We start from the raw sequence: 20,158 nt of genomic DNA on the forward strand, positions 1-20,158 counted from the left end.
GAAAGAACCAGAAAGGACTTGGATTAACCACTCACGGCCTTATTTTCATTGCTACTTCTTAAGTTTCTCAAAAAAATTGCTCACCAAATCCTTGCAGTGTGAGGGCTCACTTCACCATTATTCTGGTAGACAAAAGCATCAAAACTAAGGAATCAAATAAGGCACTGCTGTGCACATTCATCCTGCACTTTAGTTCTGATCTTTTGTGAGAAATACTTTTATGCCCGTTTTAAAAGTGAGAAAACACAAGAACTTAAAAGCTAAACCTTCTTCAAAGGTGAACTCCAAAGCTAAAACGAAAGTTGAATCAAGTCCAGAAATATGGTCAGATGTTGCTTAAGTTATATATGAGATTTTCCATGGAGAAATCATCAGTAACTATGTATATTTTGGGCTGTATAAAATTCTGAAGCACTGCCTGTTGTGTTCTTGCCAGCTAGAATATGCTAGTCTGTGCAGAGGAACTAGATCATAATGCATGCTAAAAAGTCCTTCACATATCAGGATCAGAGTGAAGCTTTGTGTACAGGATGAGCAGAGCATTTGATAAAAGCTCACCTCAAATGCTGAAGCCCTTGACACCAGTAATCCTTTCCTTTCTGTAACAAAGTCCTTTGCAGTCCACTAAACTGAAAGCTCTTACAGAAACATAGAAGGCACTGGGAGGGTAATGCCTGTGTTAGATGCACCTAAAGTAAATAATAGGAATGGCCATACACTCCCAGCTGGCCTCCTTTGGGTCTGTGCTCTTGGGTGTTTTCGATTGGGTTGTGCTCAGTAATCCTTCCTCCTTCAGTAACTCTCAGTGTCCCTGTTCTGTTCCAGGGAAATCTGGGCTCGGTTTTTGGCCTTTGAAAGTAACATTGGGGATCTGGCCAGCATACTGAAAGTGGAGAAACGGAGGTTTACAGCATTCAAGGAAGAATATGAGGGCAAAGAAACAGCTCTGCTGGTGGACAGGTACAAGTTCATGGATCTGTACCCTTGCTCTGCCAGCGAGCTGAAGGCCCTTGGTTATAAGGTAAGTGGGTGAGAACACTTCAGTTCACTGTTGTTCTTTTCACTCCCAGCAAACCTGAGCAACTCCTTGTTCAGGACTTGCCTATACAGTCCTTCCCCTTGCTAGAAAAGCAGGTAAAACAGGCCTCCTCCTCCTCCTCCTGGTCTCATTGGGCAGCAAACTGCCAGGGAGGGCAGAAAGGAGCAAGGACCATCAGTAACAGCTGCAACTTTGGGTATTTTTGGTTACCTCATCTTCCCTTGGAAAGTCGATGTGTTAATGCCATCACCACGTGGCTACAGGCCTCCACTTCACACTTGAGCCTGAGCTCCTTTAAGAAACAAAATTCTTTGGGAAGTTTGTAGGATATGGTCATCTGTGTGAAACATGGCTGGCTGTCCTTTGCTCTGAGGTGGCAAAGCTCCCCTGACTCCACTGGGAACCACATCGAACCCCACATGCTGCAGTCCCAATGTTTGCTGTGAATGGCTGAAGAAAGGTCTTGACAGGGATCAGTGGCTGCCTCTTTTTTCAGTTGTATCTTAGAGCTAAAATGCTTTGGCGCTGCCATTTGGAGTTCAAAGTCTGGACCAGACCCGTGTATCTGGTGGTCTCCCGTTTCTAACCACATGTATTTTAACTACTATTTCTGTCATGTAACACTTCGGGAAATCATTGGAACAGGACAAAATGTAGGTTTACATTTTTTTAAGGCTGCCAGAGAAGCAGGAACAGCTGATTGCCATTTGCATGGACCAGATGAGAGCCCTTGATCCATGTCTCTAAAACAGTGCCTCAGCTTCCACTTACTTCTTACACAGAAAAGTAATATATGAAAAATACAGATGACATTGAAGTTAGCAAAGCAGCCAAATTGTTGGCCATCACAGAGCTGTAAAATAATCTGATAGATGGAAGTCAGATTCACATTGAGCCACTGAATCCAGTGGGGCAAAGTTATTTTGAAGTTAGAAGTGAGCTTACAAACAAGTATGTTTTGCTAAGTGCATGCAGGGCAGTGTGTACCTAAGATGGTGCAGCCCTGGGGCTGATTCCTGTTGCTTGGAACATGCCAAAACATAATCCTGTTTGAACTGATGCTTTGCATGCCTGCTGACTGCCTTATGCTTTACTTCTTTTCCAGCTAAAGCAATCTAGGGAATGAAATGAGGGAGAAATTATAGTTGTGAAGGCCTAGTGGTCTGCACCTGTTCACCTAAATCCTTTTAACCTAAAAAAGGAGCCACTCGAAAATGACAAACATGGGCCCATTCAGTAACAGAAACAAGTGTTTCCACTCCCAGCTGGGACACTGTAGGATTAAAATGTTTGATGAAACCATGCAAGTTTTGCCCAGATGGTCTTGTAAGAGGACATCTGAAATGATAATGATGACAAAGTGAGACTGACTGGTCTAGAGTGAGGTTTTGTTCTGTAATTGAAGCAAGCAGTGTGATCCTGCCAAGTTCAGCGCTCTCTAATTGGCTTTCACAGGATGTCTCCCGTGCCAAGCTAGCAGCAATAATTCCAGACCCTGTGGTTGCACCTTCCATCGTGCCTGTTCTCAAGGATGAAGTAGACAGAAAACCTGAATATCCCAAACCAGACACTCAGCAGATGATTCCATTTCAGCCAAGGCACTTAGCACGTAAGTCAGGTGTTGGGAAGTGGTTGTGTTTCACCTGTGGCGAGTTAGGAACCTGTGTGTTCAGCCAGCCTAATCAGAGGCTTTCCTACTCCTCAGTCATCCAAACTTGTACTTAACTTTCAGGCTGTCATTTCACTGGGTTGCTGAAGGCATATGTGTTTAAATTAATGCCAAGGTCACATGGAAATAAGCACAAGGAGTTTGGGGTCTGGTAAATGGTAATAAGCTGCTACACACACTGCTCATAGAGCAGATCACTGAGCGAACAGTATGTAATTCGTGGAGGCAAAAGGGACAGGGTAGTAATTACTTGTATCAAATAACAATCCAGTGCAAAAGCAGCTCTGGTCCAGCTTCATCCAGCTTTTCTCCCCACAGCTCCAGGTTTACATCCTGTCCCGGGCGGAGTATTTCCTGTTCCACCAGCAGCTGTAGTTCTCATGAAGCTCCTGCCACCTCCTATTTGTTTTCAGGTTTGTTTTAAAGAATTCTGAACATTTCAGAAAGCTGTGGAAGACATTCTATCATGACAGAACCACAGTGTGTATCACTCTATTGAAAATAACCTTCTAAACTTGTTTTGGCTTTTTTTATAACAAATCAGGGTCCCTTTGTTCAAGTGGATGAGCTCATGGAGATATTCAGAAGATGCAAACTGCCAGACAGTAAGTTGCTTGTCCTCTCTGGAGGCTGTGGTAGTGCTGCATAAGACTTGGGTTTACATATGGATATTGCTGTCTAAAACCCAGACCTCATTTACAGATTGTAATTAGTGTTTAAGAGAAGAAGAGATTGGGCTGGAATCTGCATAGAGATGTTTGTACATTTACCTGGAGGGAGATAACAAAAAGTCAAAAAACTGCAAATCACCAACTGCTCTTTTAATATGTTGGTGGTACCAGTCGAAAGAAAGAAATGAAGATTTTGAGAATACCCTTTAAAGGCAGCATTTCCAGCAGCATTGCAGCTGTAACATGAAGTTACAGACTGGCAGCATGGTGAGGTCATTGGTGGGGATAACTCTGAGTGCACGTTGTTGCAGTGCCTGGGCACAAGCTGCAGGTAGTGCTTTCTGAGCTCCTGCAACGAAGGAAAGGAGAGTTCTGGAACAGAGAAACAGCACAGATCCATAGCCCAGGCTTTGAACTGCAGCAGATATGCTGCTCTTCACCCCCCTTGTTAGTTTAAGGAAAAAAATGATCATAGAGAAAGAAATGCAGGATTTCATTTCTTTGAGTGAAGCTAAAATATCTGTTTAAATTCTACACAGTATTTTTGAGGCTTCCTCTGTTGAGAAGCAGAAACTGACTTGCTCTGCAGACTTTCTGGTGAATCGTGAACTAGTTACCCTGATTCCCTAAAGGCCTTCCTGTTTTATTGAAGCTTGCAAATGGCCTCAATTCCTGTGTAAAGGGAGGGCTCGAGCTGAAGCAGCAGCATTTCCTTTATACTTGGCGTTCACCACAGCTCAGAGTTTCAGACAGTTGAGGTTTAATATTTGTAGAACAGGGTAGGAGAAGTGTCTTGTGTTCCAGAACTGTCCCTGAGCTGTCTCTGGGTGTCCCTGCTGGGTGCTGATTGCTGATCAGGGGGCCGAGTTCCCCAAACTGAATGGCTCTGTGTCTCTTTCTGAAGCTGTTGATGAAGCCGTACGGATAATCACGGGTGGCCTGCCTGAAATAGCTGTGGAAGGCAATGGACCTGTGGAAAACAACACCATTCTCACCAAGGCTGTGAAGAGATCACATGAGGATTCTGATGACGATGAGGAGAAAGGATCTGTAGTTCCCCCTGTACATGACATTTACAGAGCACGACAGCAGAAGAGAATCCGGTGAAACAAGTTTGGAGTTCTGCTGTGACAGACAAAGACTTGCATTGAATCAGTCTCTTACAAGTCAAGCATTTAAAAGGGACAGCTGCAAACAAAAAAAATCCTTGAAAATGGTTTTGTTACTGTGGTGCCTCTTCTCCCATATGGTTCTTGATCTGAAAACAGCCCAAACAACCTTAGAATGTGCTCTGAACAAAACTCGGTTTTCAAAACCAAAAGTGCAAAATGTCAAAACTGTATTTTGTTCTTCGAGGGTGTACACATCTACCACTTGAAATCTTGTGGGTTTTCAACAGTTTTATTTTAAAAACTGGATGGCTTATACTTGTGAAGCATTTTTAATTCACATTTTCTGGAAAACAGTTGTTCTCAGTTTGTTCATGTAGTGTCCTGCCTTATTGTTCGTTTTTATTTATGGCAGAATGTAAGGAATCTGTTTTGTAGTTGAAAATTAAAAAAAAAAAAAACAACAACAAAAAAACATTCCTTTAAAATAAAAAGGATATCCATAACATCATGCCTCATTCTGGTTTATTCAAACACAACAAGGTACTTCTTAAATATTACTCAGCCACTTCAAAAGCAATGCTAATTATACCGTCACAGGAAATTGATCAGAGCATACATATTAGAATGAGCTTGGTTTCCATATTCTAGAGGATACAGCACACTTTGGCTTGTAATTCCAGGACTGCTTGAAGAAGACAGCATTGTAAAACAAACTCAATTCATGTTTCTAGTGTGGGTAGTCCAGGAGCACTAGCTCACACACTGTGGTCCTGGATACCTGCACTGGTCTTCCACATAATGTACAAAGCTAAATGTTAATAATCGGCTACATCGTTGCACTTGTTATCTTCAAACAAGCTAAAAAAACACTACGTGAGCTTTCCAAGCAGTTTCTATGTGTATTTCAGCTTGTAACTGGGAATTGGCTGTTCAGACTTGCACTCTGGTAAGATCCTAAGCACCTCTTGGACTACAGGACAGATAGAGCCTCGGGCAAATGAAAGACATTCCCTCCCCAGCACAGCTGCCTCAGCCAGGGCTCCTCTCTGCCAGGGCAAGAGGTGAAGCAGCACCTGCACATGGAGATAGGGCTGGCCTTAGCCATCCTGGAATGTCCTTCTTGCTGCCACTCAGTTGCAGCTCCCTGTTTCTTTTAGAGAGGATGTAGAGAAACTGTCAAACACTCTCATTAAAAAAAAAAACCTGGGAGAATCATTACCATGCTTTGAGGGCATTTATTGCAGTCTCTTTAGATCTTTCCTGTTGAAAGGCCCACAGCACCGGTGCCAGAAGCATTTGTTCCTGCTGGGTGTGCCCTGGAGGTGAGAGTGTAGCCACAGGTGAGCACTGCGCTCTGTTCTCTCAATCTAGGATTTTTTCCTACATGAAGGCTTAGATCAAACCCCTGCTGTGAGGAGAGATGGGATTCCCTGTGTGGACCCTGCGAGCAATACAAGCACTGCTGGCAGCACAGTCCCCGCTGCGATGTCAGGAGCAGGCCCTCTTGGACCCTGGGCCCTGAATGCCAGCCCTGCACCAGCCATCTCCTCAATGACCATTTTATCCACTGCTGAAGCCGTGCCCTTCACTCTGCCATCAGTCACACGCCTTTCAAGGGCTTTTCTAAGTACCTGTCTCACCATGATGTCCCTCCAGATCATCCTGTACTTTGTGTAGTCAGCATAATGGCCTCTAAAGGCAGCTCCTAGGCAGTACTGAAAGATAAAATAAAGGCAGCAATTTTTTACTTGTACAGCTCTCATTTAACTCAACTGGAAACACCATTGCCTTAGTTACTTATCTTGTTCCTATCTCCAGCAGTAATGGCTCTGGCAGCTCATTCAGCACAGGCTGTGTTTGTGGAGCTGCAGAGCTTAGGCTTATGAGGTGGAGCCTGCTCTGAGAGCAAAGCCCAGCAAGCAGAGGCAGCAGCCTTGAAGACCTCTGTGGAATCCTTTGCTGATCCAAACAAGGAAATAGACCCTACTCAGAACCCTTTTTTTCTGGCTAACCAACCTCATTTTTGAGTTCCCAAGGATTCAAAGAGAGACATTCATTTTGGTGGCTGAGTACATTTGGCCAAGAGAAAAATCACTTGTCTGAGCTGATGAACTCTCACGGGGTTTTCCTGGGTTTTTCCCTTGGGGAAGGGGGATTTATAACGAATGAGAAAAGATTTGGTTTACAATTGCATAGGCTAATATAGAAAAAAAGGTCTTATTTATTCCATCCCCTTCCAAACACAAAGTTGGTGCAGCTTTATCCACACTGACATTCAAAGGAAAACTGGGAAGGGAAGCAACAACAGTGGATCATAATCAAGTGCTTCTAGAAGTCCTGTTACTTTGGCTGATTCCTAAATTAACCTGGCTGTTTGCAATAAAAGGGCCCCTTTATGTATTTTACATGCCTTGTTGGTTGTTTTTTTTAAAGACAGCACATTCTGGTTTGGACAACCTCATACTCAGGCCACTTACTGTGTATAACTACAAACTTTGCTTTCATAAAGCCATCAAATATTGATTACTGTAATACACTGTTGTGCTCAACCAGAGGAAAATTTCAGATGCACTTACCTCCCAGCTGAGCCTGAAATTGCAATGTAAGATCACTGGGCTCTTCTCCTCTATAAAACACATAGCTAATTAAATTCAAGACCTACAAATATTCAAAGTTTCAAGAACACCTCTACAAAGTGAAAAAATCTACTAAAATATTCCCTGTATATTCAAACTAACATCAAACCATTTACCTTTCACAGTACATTAAAATCACTTACACTGCCCACAGTGCTGTGTACTTCCTGGATATTTTTGAAGACATGATTGAATATGCAACCATCTCCTGTTGTAGTTTTTTAAAAAAACCCCAAATTTTCAACCTCAAGTTTCACACAATTTAAATCCACCTACTGGAAATGACAATTTACTTTAAAAGTAGTATTTCACCTAAAAAGGAGTAAACTACTAGCAAAAAAAAGGTAAGAAATGCCACTTTTATCAAAACATTTTAGCTCTGCCCTTCTGAAATCTTTACAAGATATAAATACAGCTGCAATCTATAAGATTGCCACCTCTGTGAGTACTGTACATAGCAGAGGACAGTTACCCAATAACCAGAAAATTTGCTACAAAAATATATTATGTTTTGTAACATCTGCAGGTAAACAGCAAAAAAATGCTATTAAAAATGCAGTAAAATGCAGAAAAAACTAGTAAGCCTACCATACTAACCATAATGTTACATTAAAGTGCTGTTTGGCTTGGTGTTTTGTCTGTTAAAGTTCTTCTTCTCTCGAAATTTAGCTTTATTAATTCTTTCAAGTAAGATTTTTTTAAAAACCAAATCACCCCTTCTGGGAAGAACCATTGCTAATCAGCTCTGGATAAATTAAACTAAATTCACTGTAAATTAAGAGTTAAATGCCCTAAAATGAGTCACTTAAATTATAAAGTTTGGTTCTTAAACTTGCCCTACTTATCATCAGCTCAAAAGTCTAAAAATTGCAGCCAGAAAACTACAATGATATCCCCCAAGGTTGCATAATTATGTTAGAAATGCATCTCTCATCTTTTACCTCAGAACCCTTCTTGTAACTCGTGTATTTCCCTCATCAGTCACCACTCGTGGGTTAAAAGGAACCAGTATTTACACGGAAAGCTGTTGTCCTAGACAAATATTGGTACAATTTTTATTTAATAGCTGACAATACTGTATTGGTAGCACACAGACTGGTTTTATGATTCTTCTGACCTCCCTACAATTTGGGATTCTTCCTTAGTCAATATTTTGCCAAGGACTGCATCATAGTAAGGGCTGAAGACCATTTTGTTGTAGTTGACAAGACGAATATACTTGGCAGCAATCTCCTCCAGCTCCCTCTGAATAGGGCTTAATCCTCCAGGAATGGCAGGCAATGATTTCTGGTGACTGGATGCAAGATAATTCTCCAGAAACTTCTGAATTCGAGAATCTGGAAAAAAATGGGTTGGGTTGTTTTCAAACGAGACGGTGAATTAGAAACAGTGTAACCTCATGTAAAATGCAACAAGCCTGAACATGGTCAGCAAGCTGAAAAGACAACATGGAAACAACATAGAAAAAACATGGAAAGAGAAGCCCTGCACACCCCCCACCCCCAGTTCCACAGACAGGGAGTGCAGAGCACTCTGCCAGACCTACCTATGAGCTTGCAAATGGAGTTATCCGGGCTGGCCACTGCCTGGATCTGTCCCTTCAGCACAGCCTCTCTCTCAGCTGAGAATGGGGTAAAGCCATGCTGGGAAAGGCAGCTGTTCACTTCTGAACACACCTTCTCACCCACGGTGGCCAGGGATTCCTTCAGGTTAAAGGAGCTAGAAAACATGAGGTACAGTGTAACTGTATTAGGTACTCACTTTTTTCCCACTTTTTAAAAACAAACCATTCGATTAGAGTTGCCTCATTTATCAAATGTAATGGAAAAAGCATAAAGCAAATAAAGCCAATTATAAAGAATAATTATATATACATGAAAAATAAAACTGAGATCTAAAGCAAGGAAGTAGGAGAGCATTCAAGACCTCCAGCCTGAACAATCCATACACATAAGAGCTGACTTTCTGCCTGAGGACAGCTCTGACTAAAGCAAAACCTGTAGGTGTAGACGAGTCACTCTGAATCTGCAGGCACTGTGCCACACTCAGGTTCTTGAGGAGCCCGGCCCAAACTCTGAGCAGGGGCAGCTGCTGGCACTCTCCTGTGCCAGCCTGGCACCATGAAAAACACTCTGGAAAAAGCAGTGTGTCCAAATCATGAAAGAACAGAGCAAGAAAAGACAGCTCTGTGTGAGTAAGCTGAAGAAAAACTGTCAGCTCAGGCTCAGAGAAAGCCCTCATCACCTCCTCTGCACTTCCTGCAGTCCCCAGCCAGAAAGAGGCTTAAACTGATCATCTCCCAGCGTGAAAACAGAGCTACACCTGCCCTGTGAGCAGGACTGTGCCATACTCACGGAAGATGCATTCCTGTCAGCAGCACCTTGACAATGGTTTTGATTTTCTCAGCGAATCCGGGCACATCGATGAGCGCTGGGCCTGCTGCGCTGAACGTCACCAGCAGCACTGTCCCCACCAAGAGGAGCTGCTCCAGCTCCAGCTGGAGCTCCAGGAAGCGCGTCTGGTCCATAAGCACCGTCTGCAAGGAGGGAGGAAGCCAGCACAGAATGGAGTCAGTCTGCCAGGCTGGGAAGGGACACTGGGATGCAGCAGCAAAGGCAAGACAAAGGCACACGGAAGAGCAGGCCAGGAGCACAATGAGAAGCACTGACTCCTCTTTTCCAGCTGAGAAGGTTTCAGCACTGAAAGCCAAGTGCCTATTAGAGCTGCCAGATCTCCCAATCAGAGATCAATGGTTTAGTATTGTACGTATTGCAAGGCTACAAGTCCAAACAGCTTCTGCTATGTCCTGAGAATGGAAGAGTGGAACAAGCACAAAACCAATTTTTCTGTCAAATACCTACTTCTGGAAAAGGCCTGTTCACATGATCCCACTTCAGGAGCTTCAGATAGGCCTGATTTTGTACAGCAGTGAAGCACAAGGTGGAAGCTCCACCAGTGGCACCATCACTAGAGTAGGGAGGCAACATTTCATGTCCCAGCTTTGCAAGATCATCTGCTGCTTCTTGCAACCACTTTGTGACAAGGTCTAAAGAATCTGGAAGAGCAGGGGAAAAAATCTTCTTAGGAAAATTCCTTTTCAAAGTTAGATTTTTCCACCAATAATTTCCAAACAATCCCATTAGTTACTATGACTAATGCCCATGATATCAGGTATGACATGCACTTCATTTATTGCATCAAGCAGAACATCTAAAACAAAACCACACAGCTACAGGAAATCAGAGGTGAGATGATGCTGGGTAATCATGCCCTACACTGTATTGAAATTAAACTCAATGTCCCAAGGGCAGAACTATTGTTCTGGCAGATTTTTTCTAACTACAGTTTTGGGGCACAAGCTGTCATTTACCATATGAATTCTAGAACTTATAAAAATATCTGAGTTCTTTTCATGATCTAAAAGCAAAGACACGCAGTTTATTGGGAGGTCAGAGGGGAAGAAAGAAAGGAACAAAGTCATACTTGGCTGTTTCTCAAGAAACTCCTGAAACTTCTTTCTTTCATATTCAGCAGACTGCTGCATTAATTTTGGCCTAATACTACTGACAGCGAAGTTTGCCATATCCATTTTCATTAGGTCTAATACAGAGAAAATTGCTCTAAACAAACAAACAGAAAAAGTTATTCAACGCTGCAGATGTTTCAGAGGTGCTATTTACAAGATTTATTACAGATTGTCTAAGGAAAGAGCAAAAACATGCATGGGAAACAGTAACAGCTTAACAACTTCAGGGCATGAGAAAGCTGGAGCAAGCATGTGCATGCATGCATGTGCCTCTACCAAGTCGGAAATAAATCTTGCTCTCCTGTAAAAAAGCCTCCATGGAATTAACTTCACTAGCTCCACAGATTTTATCTCCCAGGATGTGCAATATTGTGTATGAGAAGACATGTGGGTTTCCAAGCTTGAGTGCCATGTCTGTTGGCAGCCTGGAAAGCCAACTTCAGTGGGAAGCAAATAATCAGACCCAAGGGGCAAAAAAGAAAAAAAAAACAAACAAAAACAAAAGAAAATATCGAACAAATATTCTTACGATTTTTATAATGACATTTGCCCCAAGTGCCTGTTTGTGTGGAGAATGTTTAAATATTAGAAAACAGCAAGGTTAATGAAGATTCTCCCAACTATTGAGACCTTGAGCTGTTCCACTGAGAACATGGTGACAAAGCAGAAGCCTGGATGCTCCCAGATGTGGAACACACACTCCCTTTAGAACTGACAGGGAATTATGCAGGGAGTGGGGTAAAGAGAGCTCAAACTGGGAGGAAAGGAGAAACTGGTAGAAAACCAGTAATACATTTTCCCTATGCTCCTGTGTGCTGTTTTTCACCCTCTGCTGTTGATATTCAATTCTGATACCAACTGACTATTCATCTGCTACCTTAAGGCTTATTTCCATTTGACATTTAAGCAAATGTCCTTCAGTGACATGCAGGAGCCAGACAAATACTCCAACTCACCAGATCAGAGATGGTCCTTGTTAATGACTCCTGGAGCATCTCTCCCCTTCACACCCACAGCTATATCCTTTTCCCTATCACTCTTCTCTTTCTAAGAGTTGCAGGCTGCCCCCCTCCCCTCCCCAAATTTATTTATGGGACTCTGAACATGACCAATAAACACATTTCAGTACCTGAAAAGAGGAACTATTTCATTAATATCTTTCAGTTTCTTAATGTCTTCATCTCGAGCTGGAGCACAGAGAGTCCCCATCATGCCAATAACAAATCTGACCAACTTAGAAATGTCAAGGGCCCCATTCTCTGCCTCCTGTTTTATCAAATCCAGGTCAAGGACTTCTGTAATCTGGCTTCTCAGTCTAGTATGACCAGGCAACAAGAAAGATAGAAGACTCTGAAATGGAAAGTTTTTAACAGTGCATTAGTTCTACATATCAGAGACTACAAGGATCAAAACAGTTACTGAACAACTTCTTATAGAATTATAGAATCATAGAAAGGTTTGGATCAGAAGAGACTTTAAAGATCAGCTAGTTCCAAACCCCCTGCCACAGGCAGGGTCACCTCCCACTAAACCAGTCTGCTTAATGCCCCATCCAACCTGGCCTTGGACACTACCAGGGATGGGCCAGATTCTTATCTAAACAACTAAATTGTTGAATTTTTTTTTTTTTAACCATCGACTCACCAACTCCAAATGTTTCACCTCATGCTGTGTGATACTGAAGTTACTAAGTGGCAAATTCTCTGTGGCACAGATGATACTTCAGACTGTTGGGCTCAGTTTTACCAACCCAGCGTTGGAGCATCTCACTGGTTCCATAACTAATACCAGTGCCACAACACGAAGGAGGCTTGGAATTAGGGAACAAGTATAGCTTACCTTTTAATCACCTTACATGGTTTTCCATTTGGTTTTACATTCAAATTTCTCCTCTAGGATTATACAGCTTATACATGTTCACAGTGATACAGTAATGAAAAAGAACAAGAGGATTTTTTATGAAAAGCCAAACTCCAACAACTTTTGCTCATTCATATCATTGCAGCTACTCAAATTCATTAATTTTTCTTCGTATCACATCATCTTACCTCTTTAATTTCTCCCAATAGCTTAATTGCATGATCATATGTCGGGGGGTCTTCCTTTAGCTGAGCTTCCAGACAATCCCAGAAAGCTTTATGCACAATATCTCTGACTTTCTTCTCCAAGCTGAGAATAAATATGTTAAAAAGAATGATACTTGTCTCTGCACAACCTTACAAAGATAGCCTGCAGCTCCTGAAGCACGGCATGTAATAATATGAATATAATGTAATAATAACTAAATTGATGATTAACAGAGATCTGTCATTTTAAGCTACTCAGAAAAGCAAGAAAAACTGGACACAGGATTTGGAATGGCTTATGTCCTAATAAAGAGTTACATACAGGCAAAAGTGGCTGCAAATTTAAATCGTTCAAATATTTATCACATGCTACATATAGGCAAGTGAAAGAAAACAGAAATCACAGAAATTACAGCTTGTCTTCAAAAGACCACTATTCATGTTCCTTTTAAAGGCCCCACTAAAATAAAATCAATTCTCCTGTATAAAACTCATTAGTAAACCTAACAGAAATTAAGTAACTTCCCTGACACAAAATCTTCTCTGTTTCACTGCGTAAGTATTGCACCTACTCTGAGATAAGGGCCCAGATCAGTTTGTATAAAAAAATAAATGAATTCCACTGCCTCAGTACCAATTCCTAATTCAAAATACTGATGGTTCCTGCTCCTCAGCAGCGGGCACCTTTTCACACCAGGTGTAACTTCCACACCAGAGAAGCAACACACACCCACGTAGCTGAGTGCACACAGAGAATCCCACAGCAAACACCAGCTTCCCAAGGCTCTGACTCCAAGTGCAGCTGAGGCTCAGGCAGTACCTGGAGGCACTCCTGCCCTGCGGCTCTCCAAGAGCAGGCTCTACTGAGTGCCTACAATGACAGCTACAGCCACTACAGCTGCCTTCTCCTCCCACCACTTCAAGCATATTCGAGCTCCAAGGGACTCTAACCTTGAGACAAATAAATATCCCCACACATAACCCAAGTCCCCTGCCTTTGCAGACAGGGACAATTCAAGTTCCAAGCAAGATCCTCTCACTATTAATGCTAAGGGGAACCACTGTCACTTCCTTTTTGTCCCAGCATGACCAATTTCCATAGAGCACAACAATGCCAGTCTCCCAAGAGTCAGCTGCAGCATTCTCTCCTGCAGCACCCATCAAGGCAGCGTGCTCTGGGGTCTCTCTCACAAATGGATACCTACAGACAACACTGGCCCAATGGGGACCAAGTTCCTTCCATGAGATATGCACTCCCTTTCCCAAATCAAGCCAGGAGGCTGTCAGCCACACCTCACTGTGTGTGAGAGAGGAACAGCAGATGAAGCCTCCTCTGTTCTCCCTCTCCCCTCTCAGCAGGGCACACAGTTACTGCAGACTCACACAGAGAAGGAAAGGCTTCAAACTTGAAAGGAGCAAGGACTAATCTAATAAAACACAGGAACCTCTTCCCAAAATACCCCTGAAGAAACAGACAGGAAAAGCTAAAATAATCAGTTTCATCTCGCTCCCACAGGCAGTGAAAACTTAAAAACTGCTGAAAGCACCACCCACATCTGCAGCCAGACTGGGGTACTTGGAAGGCTGCGGCCCCAGAGTCCTGGGACAAGGGGACACAACAGAAACCACAGCACTCTGGGATTTGCACCACACATGTCCAATTAATCCAAGAGGTTCACCCTTCACACACACACATATCTGGGGAAGCAGAACTGCACAGTTACCACCTTCTCCTTATATTCTTTCCTACCTCCTCCCAGGCACTGCCAGACAAGACACCAGCCAGAGCCTTTACCTGACCCCCCAGAGCTGCTCAGCAGTTCTACAAACACAATTTTTTACAGGTATCTCTTTGGTAAGAACCTTACCTGTGTTCTGGTAATTCAGCTGGTTTTATCTGGAAGTCTCCATTCACCACAATTTCGTGTGCCAGAGCCATGTTGGTGACTCCCTTTGCTGTCTCCATGAGCTCTTCTATTGACACAGGCCGAGAAGGACTGGCTGCAATATCAATTACACTGTCAGACAGTTCTCAACAAAAGACTATAGAAAGAGTCTTTTGGACCCTTTCCACCTTACTGACAGTCCACAGGGTCAAATGACAGCATCAGCGGAAGATTTTTCTCCTTTCTTTCCCTTGCTTTCCCATCTGATGGATGATACAGGTTTGGAGCATTTCAAAAAACAAAGGAGTGGATCCCAGTTGATATTCTGGGCTCAGTGCGTCAATTGATTCTATCAAGCTCTTTTGAAAACCACTTCCAAACAAAACCCCCCACACAAACCAGTACTTCTTTAGGGTGGCTTAATAGCATCTTGGCATCTTTCTCCACACTGTAAGAAGAAATAATTACAAATAGCAGCATTTCCACAAGTGTTGTGCAGATATTGCCATTTCAGTTTTACATTTTTCAAGGAAGTGATTTCATCATTAAAGCAGTCAACAAACAACCACCATCACTGTTAAGCAGCAGCACACCAGTAGCTAATTATTCTCACTACTTCCAATGCAACTGGCACTCCTCCAAACACTTTTTCTCCCCCAGAGGCCACCACCCAAGCAACAGACAACATTAAGACCTAGCACCCGCACCAATGCCTAAGAACTCTTCCCCTGGCAGGCATTTGGGACTGACCAGGATGGGCCAGCAGCCTCAAACTGGGCCCTGGGTTAGTGCTAGGGTTGGTGCCCTGATGGATCCATTCCATTCTGTAGTTCATTCACTTCAGCTGCAGTCCAGGCATAGGAGCAACGTACTAATCCCAAAGTGAAAGAAACCAACCAGGTATCTTGACAGGCTAGGCTCACTGAGAAATGTTTCAGGCAAACTATTATGACCATCCCATTTGATAATCCATGTTGATTGGACTTAAGTAATTACATAGAAAAGGTCTTTCAAAAGTAAGTGTCCATCACTTGTCTGCCATGCAGAGCTCTTCTGCTCATACAGTTTGGTTCCACCGAGCTAGTTTTTCAATAATATCTTGCTCTTTTCATGCAGCCCTCCTAAATCTTTATTTCCTTCTGCCTGGATCTTAACCTTGCATAGTGACTCTGGGAACACAGCAAGGACTCACATTCTGAGAAGAACCAGCAGACAGCAAAGTCCACAGTGCTCTTGTCCGAGTGCCAAATGACTTCACTCCAGCAGTGGGTGCACTAAGAGCTAAGGCTCTTTCATTGACCAAAGATTGCTCTCAAATCACACTCCCTCATTCTCATACCTGCTCCCTTACACGAGGGAAGAGCTTGAGACCAAACCACTTCTTTGTGGTACAATGCAGTGCTAGACTGTGCCATGCTTTTTACTTCCACGTGTTCAGAGCCTCCCTCCATACATACACCCCATTTCCTACCAGGCAACCAGCAAGGCATAGGAACAGAAACTCCCTCAGAATATCTCCTCTGGGTAACATGACACTAAACATAACCCTAAACCTCAAATCATAATGAACACAATTAAAAAATAAAGCAACGAACAAAATGTTACTGCTGAGCCACTGCCTACAGAAATTTAGAACTCTGAGCACTTCTGCTTCTTTGAATTGAATCCCCGGAGCCAGAAAACTTCCCCTTGGTTTTATCTACAGATTTGCCAGAAATATTTGGTCCCATATTGCATCCAGACCCTCTTGTTAAAAGCAGAATGACAAAGAAAAATATGCCTTAGGAAAAATAGGCAGTCCTGCTTGACACTGGAAGTAGTATTAGGATTAAATATACAACTTTCCATCTATATTGTGAGGGGGCTGACAGGACATCCCTTTGCTGATAACAGCCTTCCTTGCCCTGCAGTAGGAACAGGGGCTGCAGCAACCCAGAAGGTTCAGCTGATAAGGCAAACAGCAGAGACAGTTTAGCTGGAACACACTGGGGTAGTGTTTATCCCTTCCAAGAGCACAAACACACCAGGATATTTAGGATATATGTGGCTCAGAGCAACGTGGTCATTGTGTACAATTAAGAAAATGTACACATTGTGCATACAATTAGGAAAAGAAAATGGGAAGAAAAGTGTTACAGTTTCAAGGCATATCATCAAGAGTCACACTGTACTTAACTGCAAGACAGTCAAACTTGCACAGAATGCTATAAAACACTAGGATTGCCTCCTGCAACAGTTAGAGAATTTACTGGTTTTTATTGTATTTCATAAAGCAGTTTTGCTTACACTTTGGTGTACCATCTCTGTGTGACCCTGGAGCACTCTGCCGTATTCTTTTTCGGACAGACTGATCCGAGTTGTCCAAGTTCTCCTCCTGATCATCCTCCAAACCACTCAACTTTTCTTCACTTGAATGTAGCTTGTCAGGATTCTGAGACATTTTCAGTTGGTTCTTTACAAAAAGAAAAAATATGAATAAGCATTTTCTGACATGGCTGAGTGGGTAAACATCACCAGGAGTCCTCTTGATTAAGAAAAAAATTAAGAATGAAAGAATTCTTATGAGGAATTTTATGATGTCATCCCCATAATGGCAGGGGACCTGGACTCAGTGACTCACTTCCCATCTTCCACAAAATGGGATGCTTTCAACACAGATACCATTTATTTAATCTGCAGTCCTAGTCAGTTCTCAAAAATGTGAAAATCTGTTCCCTTGCCATAATGATACAGATGGGAGAAAGAGATATTGTTTTCTTTCCTAGCATTGCTTTTAAGAGAATGATGAAAAACACCTCCAGAACAGTACCACAAACACGTTTTACAAAAGATTATGCCAAATGAGACGACGTTTCCTCACTACACAGCAATAAATCTTCCTGAACATAACATATTCCTGAACTACGATCTGCTCCAACTGCTTACAACTTAAAAACTTCACTCTGAGCCATCCAAAAGCATTAAGAAGCAGGAAAAGAACTAGAGAGAAATTAACATAAAATTCTGTTCCCATTTTTCAGTACATTCAAGAGTCCTGATTTACGCATAAAATGTCACAATTGTTTGGGTTTTTTAATTAAGACAGTAAAGAACACTTATAGTATTTAAAATATTGGTTTATTAGACATTACATATTAAAGGATATTTATATCCCATTGCAGATATCTGCAGTGTACCCAAAGTTACATTGAAAAAATTACCAGTAGAAAACCAAGTCTCACTGTTCCTTATCTTCACTTATTTCATTCTGAGATTTCCCTATAAAGAATGTACTTTCTACATCCACCATTAAAACCTATCATGCAGGAAGCTGCTGCTCAGGCTTTAATTTTACAGAAATCTATTTGAGAACATGTGATGTCTCTAAATTAAATAACCTAGATGTTCTGTGAAGTGGGAGTTGGGAAGAGTCTGCCTTTCAAAATTAAATAAAGCTCCTGGAAAAACAACAACTTCCTCTTTCCCCTAGTATCCCACCATTCCCACTTTCAAATTTTGAAAGAAACCAAGTTCTCAGCAAGAGATCCACTCTCCAGAGGCACCTCACAGCTACTAAGAGAAAATACAATATCAAAAACTACACTGAAGACGATGCAGCAGAAGCAACCAATAGTGTAGAAATACAAAACGCAGCACTGAGATTTATTTTCATACAACAGCTGTAATAACTAACCCTGCTCCATCAGTGCTTAAATTGATTGCACAAAGTGATTCCACAGGACAGCTGGAAAGCTCAGGGCATATAAGGAACAGTTTTGCTCTACAGCAATGACTCAGGATCATCATCTTGCTCATTGCATGAGAGACAACAGCATGCAACACTTGCCCACAGCACTGTGTCATTTCTATTTTAGAAGAGAAAACAGCACAAAACGCTTGGGATAAATGACACAGGAAAACACCCTTAGCACACAGGCATCAGTACAGGTACTGTTAGACTCATTCCACCTCTAGATGGAACAGAGTCCCCAATGTCTCTGCTCCAGACGCTTGGTCATCTCCCCGTTCACACGCTGGGACAAAGAAGCGTCAGCCTGTCTCAGCTGCAATCACATTGCCACCCCCGAACCACGGCAGAGAGCCTCCAGCTGGCCATCCCAACCAGCAGGCAAGTGGGACATGCTCCAGGAGAAGTGGATCTCCTGTCTGGCAGACAAAAGGCCTGTTACTGCAAACACTCCACTAGCAAGATGATGAGGAGCTCTCTTAATAAAGGGGCTGTTCACAGAGAAGAGCACAGCAACCATTACAATATAAAATATACAATAAGTGGTTAAAGACAGAGAGATAAACCTGTTGGTGAATTTAGCTAGGATAAAAGCATTACCATAAAGGCTTCCACATTCATTCCAGACTAAATGGTTGATCTTCCTATCCATTCTCTTCCACAAAGCATCCTCCTGAAGTCAAATCTGAACCACAAAGATGACTCAACCAAGCCCCACTTAAGTCTTTAATGCAGACACTTCCTAGTTCCTTACAATCTCTCACTGCACTTTATCCTCACTACCCTAAGAAAAGCAGAGAAATATAATATACCTCACTTCCAGAAGGGAAACTGAGGTTTGAGTTAAGTTGCTTGAGGACTCACAGAAGATAAATGACAGAGACAAGATCATCAGTCTGATGATTGCTACCCCCAGCTTTGCCCAGCAGGCCATCATTCCTACAACGCAGACTACACCCTGAAGTGTTGCTTTCCATAAAATGGCAGCTCAAGAGCTACAGTCTCAAACCCAGCCCAAGTTTCATTTAATTACCATTTGTTTTAAAAAAGTCCTACTCCAGCTATGGAGGGCAGGCATTAGAACTCCTGGGCCATTCTACCAAATGACTGTTCAGCAGATGAGGTAAACAGGCACACTTGTTGGTTTCGTTGTTTAGTTTGCAATAGTCTGCTCTTTTCTGATGGATTACTGCTATTATTTGCCAGAACACATCTAGAACATATCCTCTTTCCACTGGGTAAATAAGCTTGACAATACCTCTTCCAGAAGCATGATCATCATCTCTTCTTTCACAGAAACAATACTGACTTAATAGAGCAAGGTCTACTTCTTGGCACTTTCCTTGCATTTATTTTTAATGAGAACAGAAATGCAAGAGAAAAATGCAACAAATTTAAATTTAAACAGAACATTTTCCACAGCTTCTTTTCATTAAAGGTCCTCCAATCACGTGATGTGCACCAGCACTAAATAAACTTCACTGTGCTTCTCTGGCGCACGGACAAGGTTGGAGCAGCTGCTCCTCACTCCCTGCGCTGTCCCACTGTATGAGAGCACCTGACAGCTCCCCTGACCTCCGGCCCGAACACACCAGGCTGCCTTTCCTCAGGCTCCGCTCCAACGCTGAAGTCTCCTCTTCCCTCTGTTCACCTGCCACATACATCACCACCTACTTTCCCTTGTAATCCACCAGCAGGCAAGCCGCAGCCTTCCCCCTGCCCCTCTTCCAAATTAAAAGGGATGCTGTGAAATTCCAGTTTCCCCTCCGCCGCCTGTTCTGTGTGAGGCCCTCCCAGGTCCACCACCGCGGGGAGCACACAGGGCA

At 42.7% G+C, this 20,158-nt stretch overlaps 2 protein-coding genes across 2 annotated transcripts in view; one reads left to right on the forward strand and one right to left on the reverse strand.

Moving 5' to 3' along the window:
- Positions 1–4,996, forward strand: part of CSTF3 (cleavage stimulation factor subunit 3) — a 46,081-nt gene extending 41,085 nt beyond the window's left edge. Inside the window, exons 17-21 of the mRNA XM_017726284.1 lie at positions 826–1,021; positions 2,495–2,648; positions 3,027–3,121; positions 3,253–3,313; positions 4,284–4,996. Of these exons, the coding sequence (XP_017581773.1) occupies positions 826–1,021; positions 2,495–2,648; positions 3,027–3,121; positions 3,253–3,313; positions 4,284–4,486 (709 nt within the window). The 3' untranslated portion in view covers positions 4,487–4,996. The remainder of the gene's footprint in view (positions 1–825; positions 1,022–2,494; positions 2,649–3,026; positions 3,122–3,252; positions 3,314–4,283) is intronic.
- TCP11L1 (t-complex 11 like 1) lies at positions 4,997–17,079 on the reverse strand. Its single transcript, XM_008644074.2, has 9 exons — positions 16,892–17,079; positions 14,588–14,720; positions 12,702–12,822; positions 11,783–12,003; positions 10,611–10,747; positions 9,989–10,182; positions 9,482–9,663; positions 8,674–8,846; positions 4,997–8,464 (listed from the first exon to the last, which is right to left on the reverse strand). Exons 1-9 carry the CDS (start codon positions 17,043–17,045, stop codon positions 8,229–8,231), a joined length of 1,551 nt encoding a protein of 516 aa, XP_008642296.1. The 5' UTR covers positions 17,046–17,079; the 3' UTR covers positions 4,997–8,228.
- Positions 17,080–20,158: the final 3,079 nt, after the last annotated feature.

This window comes from Corvus brachyrhynchos, unplaced genomic scaffold, assembly GCF_000691975.1.
Source record: "Corvus brachyrhynchos isolate BGI_N302 unplaced genomic scaffold, ASM69197v1 scaffold281, whole genome shotgun sequence".
In the NCBI taxonomy this organism is placed as follows: domain Eukaryota; kingdom Metazoa; phylum Chordata; class Aves; order Passeriformes; family Corvidae; genus Corvus; species Corvus brachyrhynchos.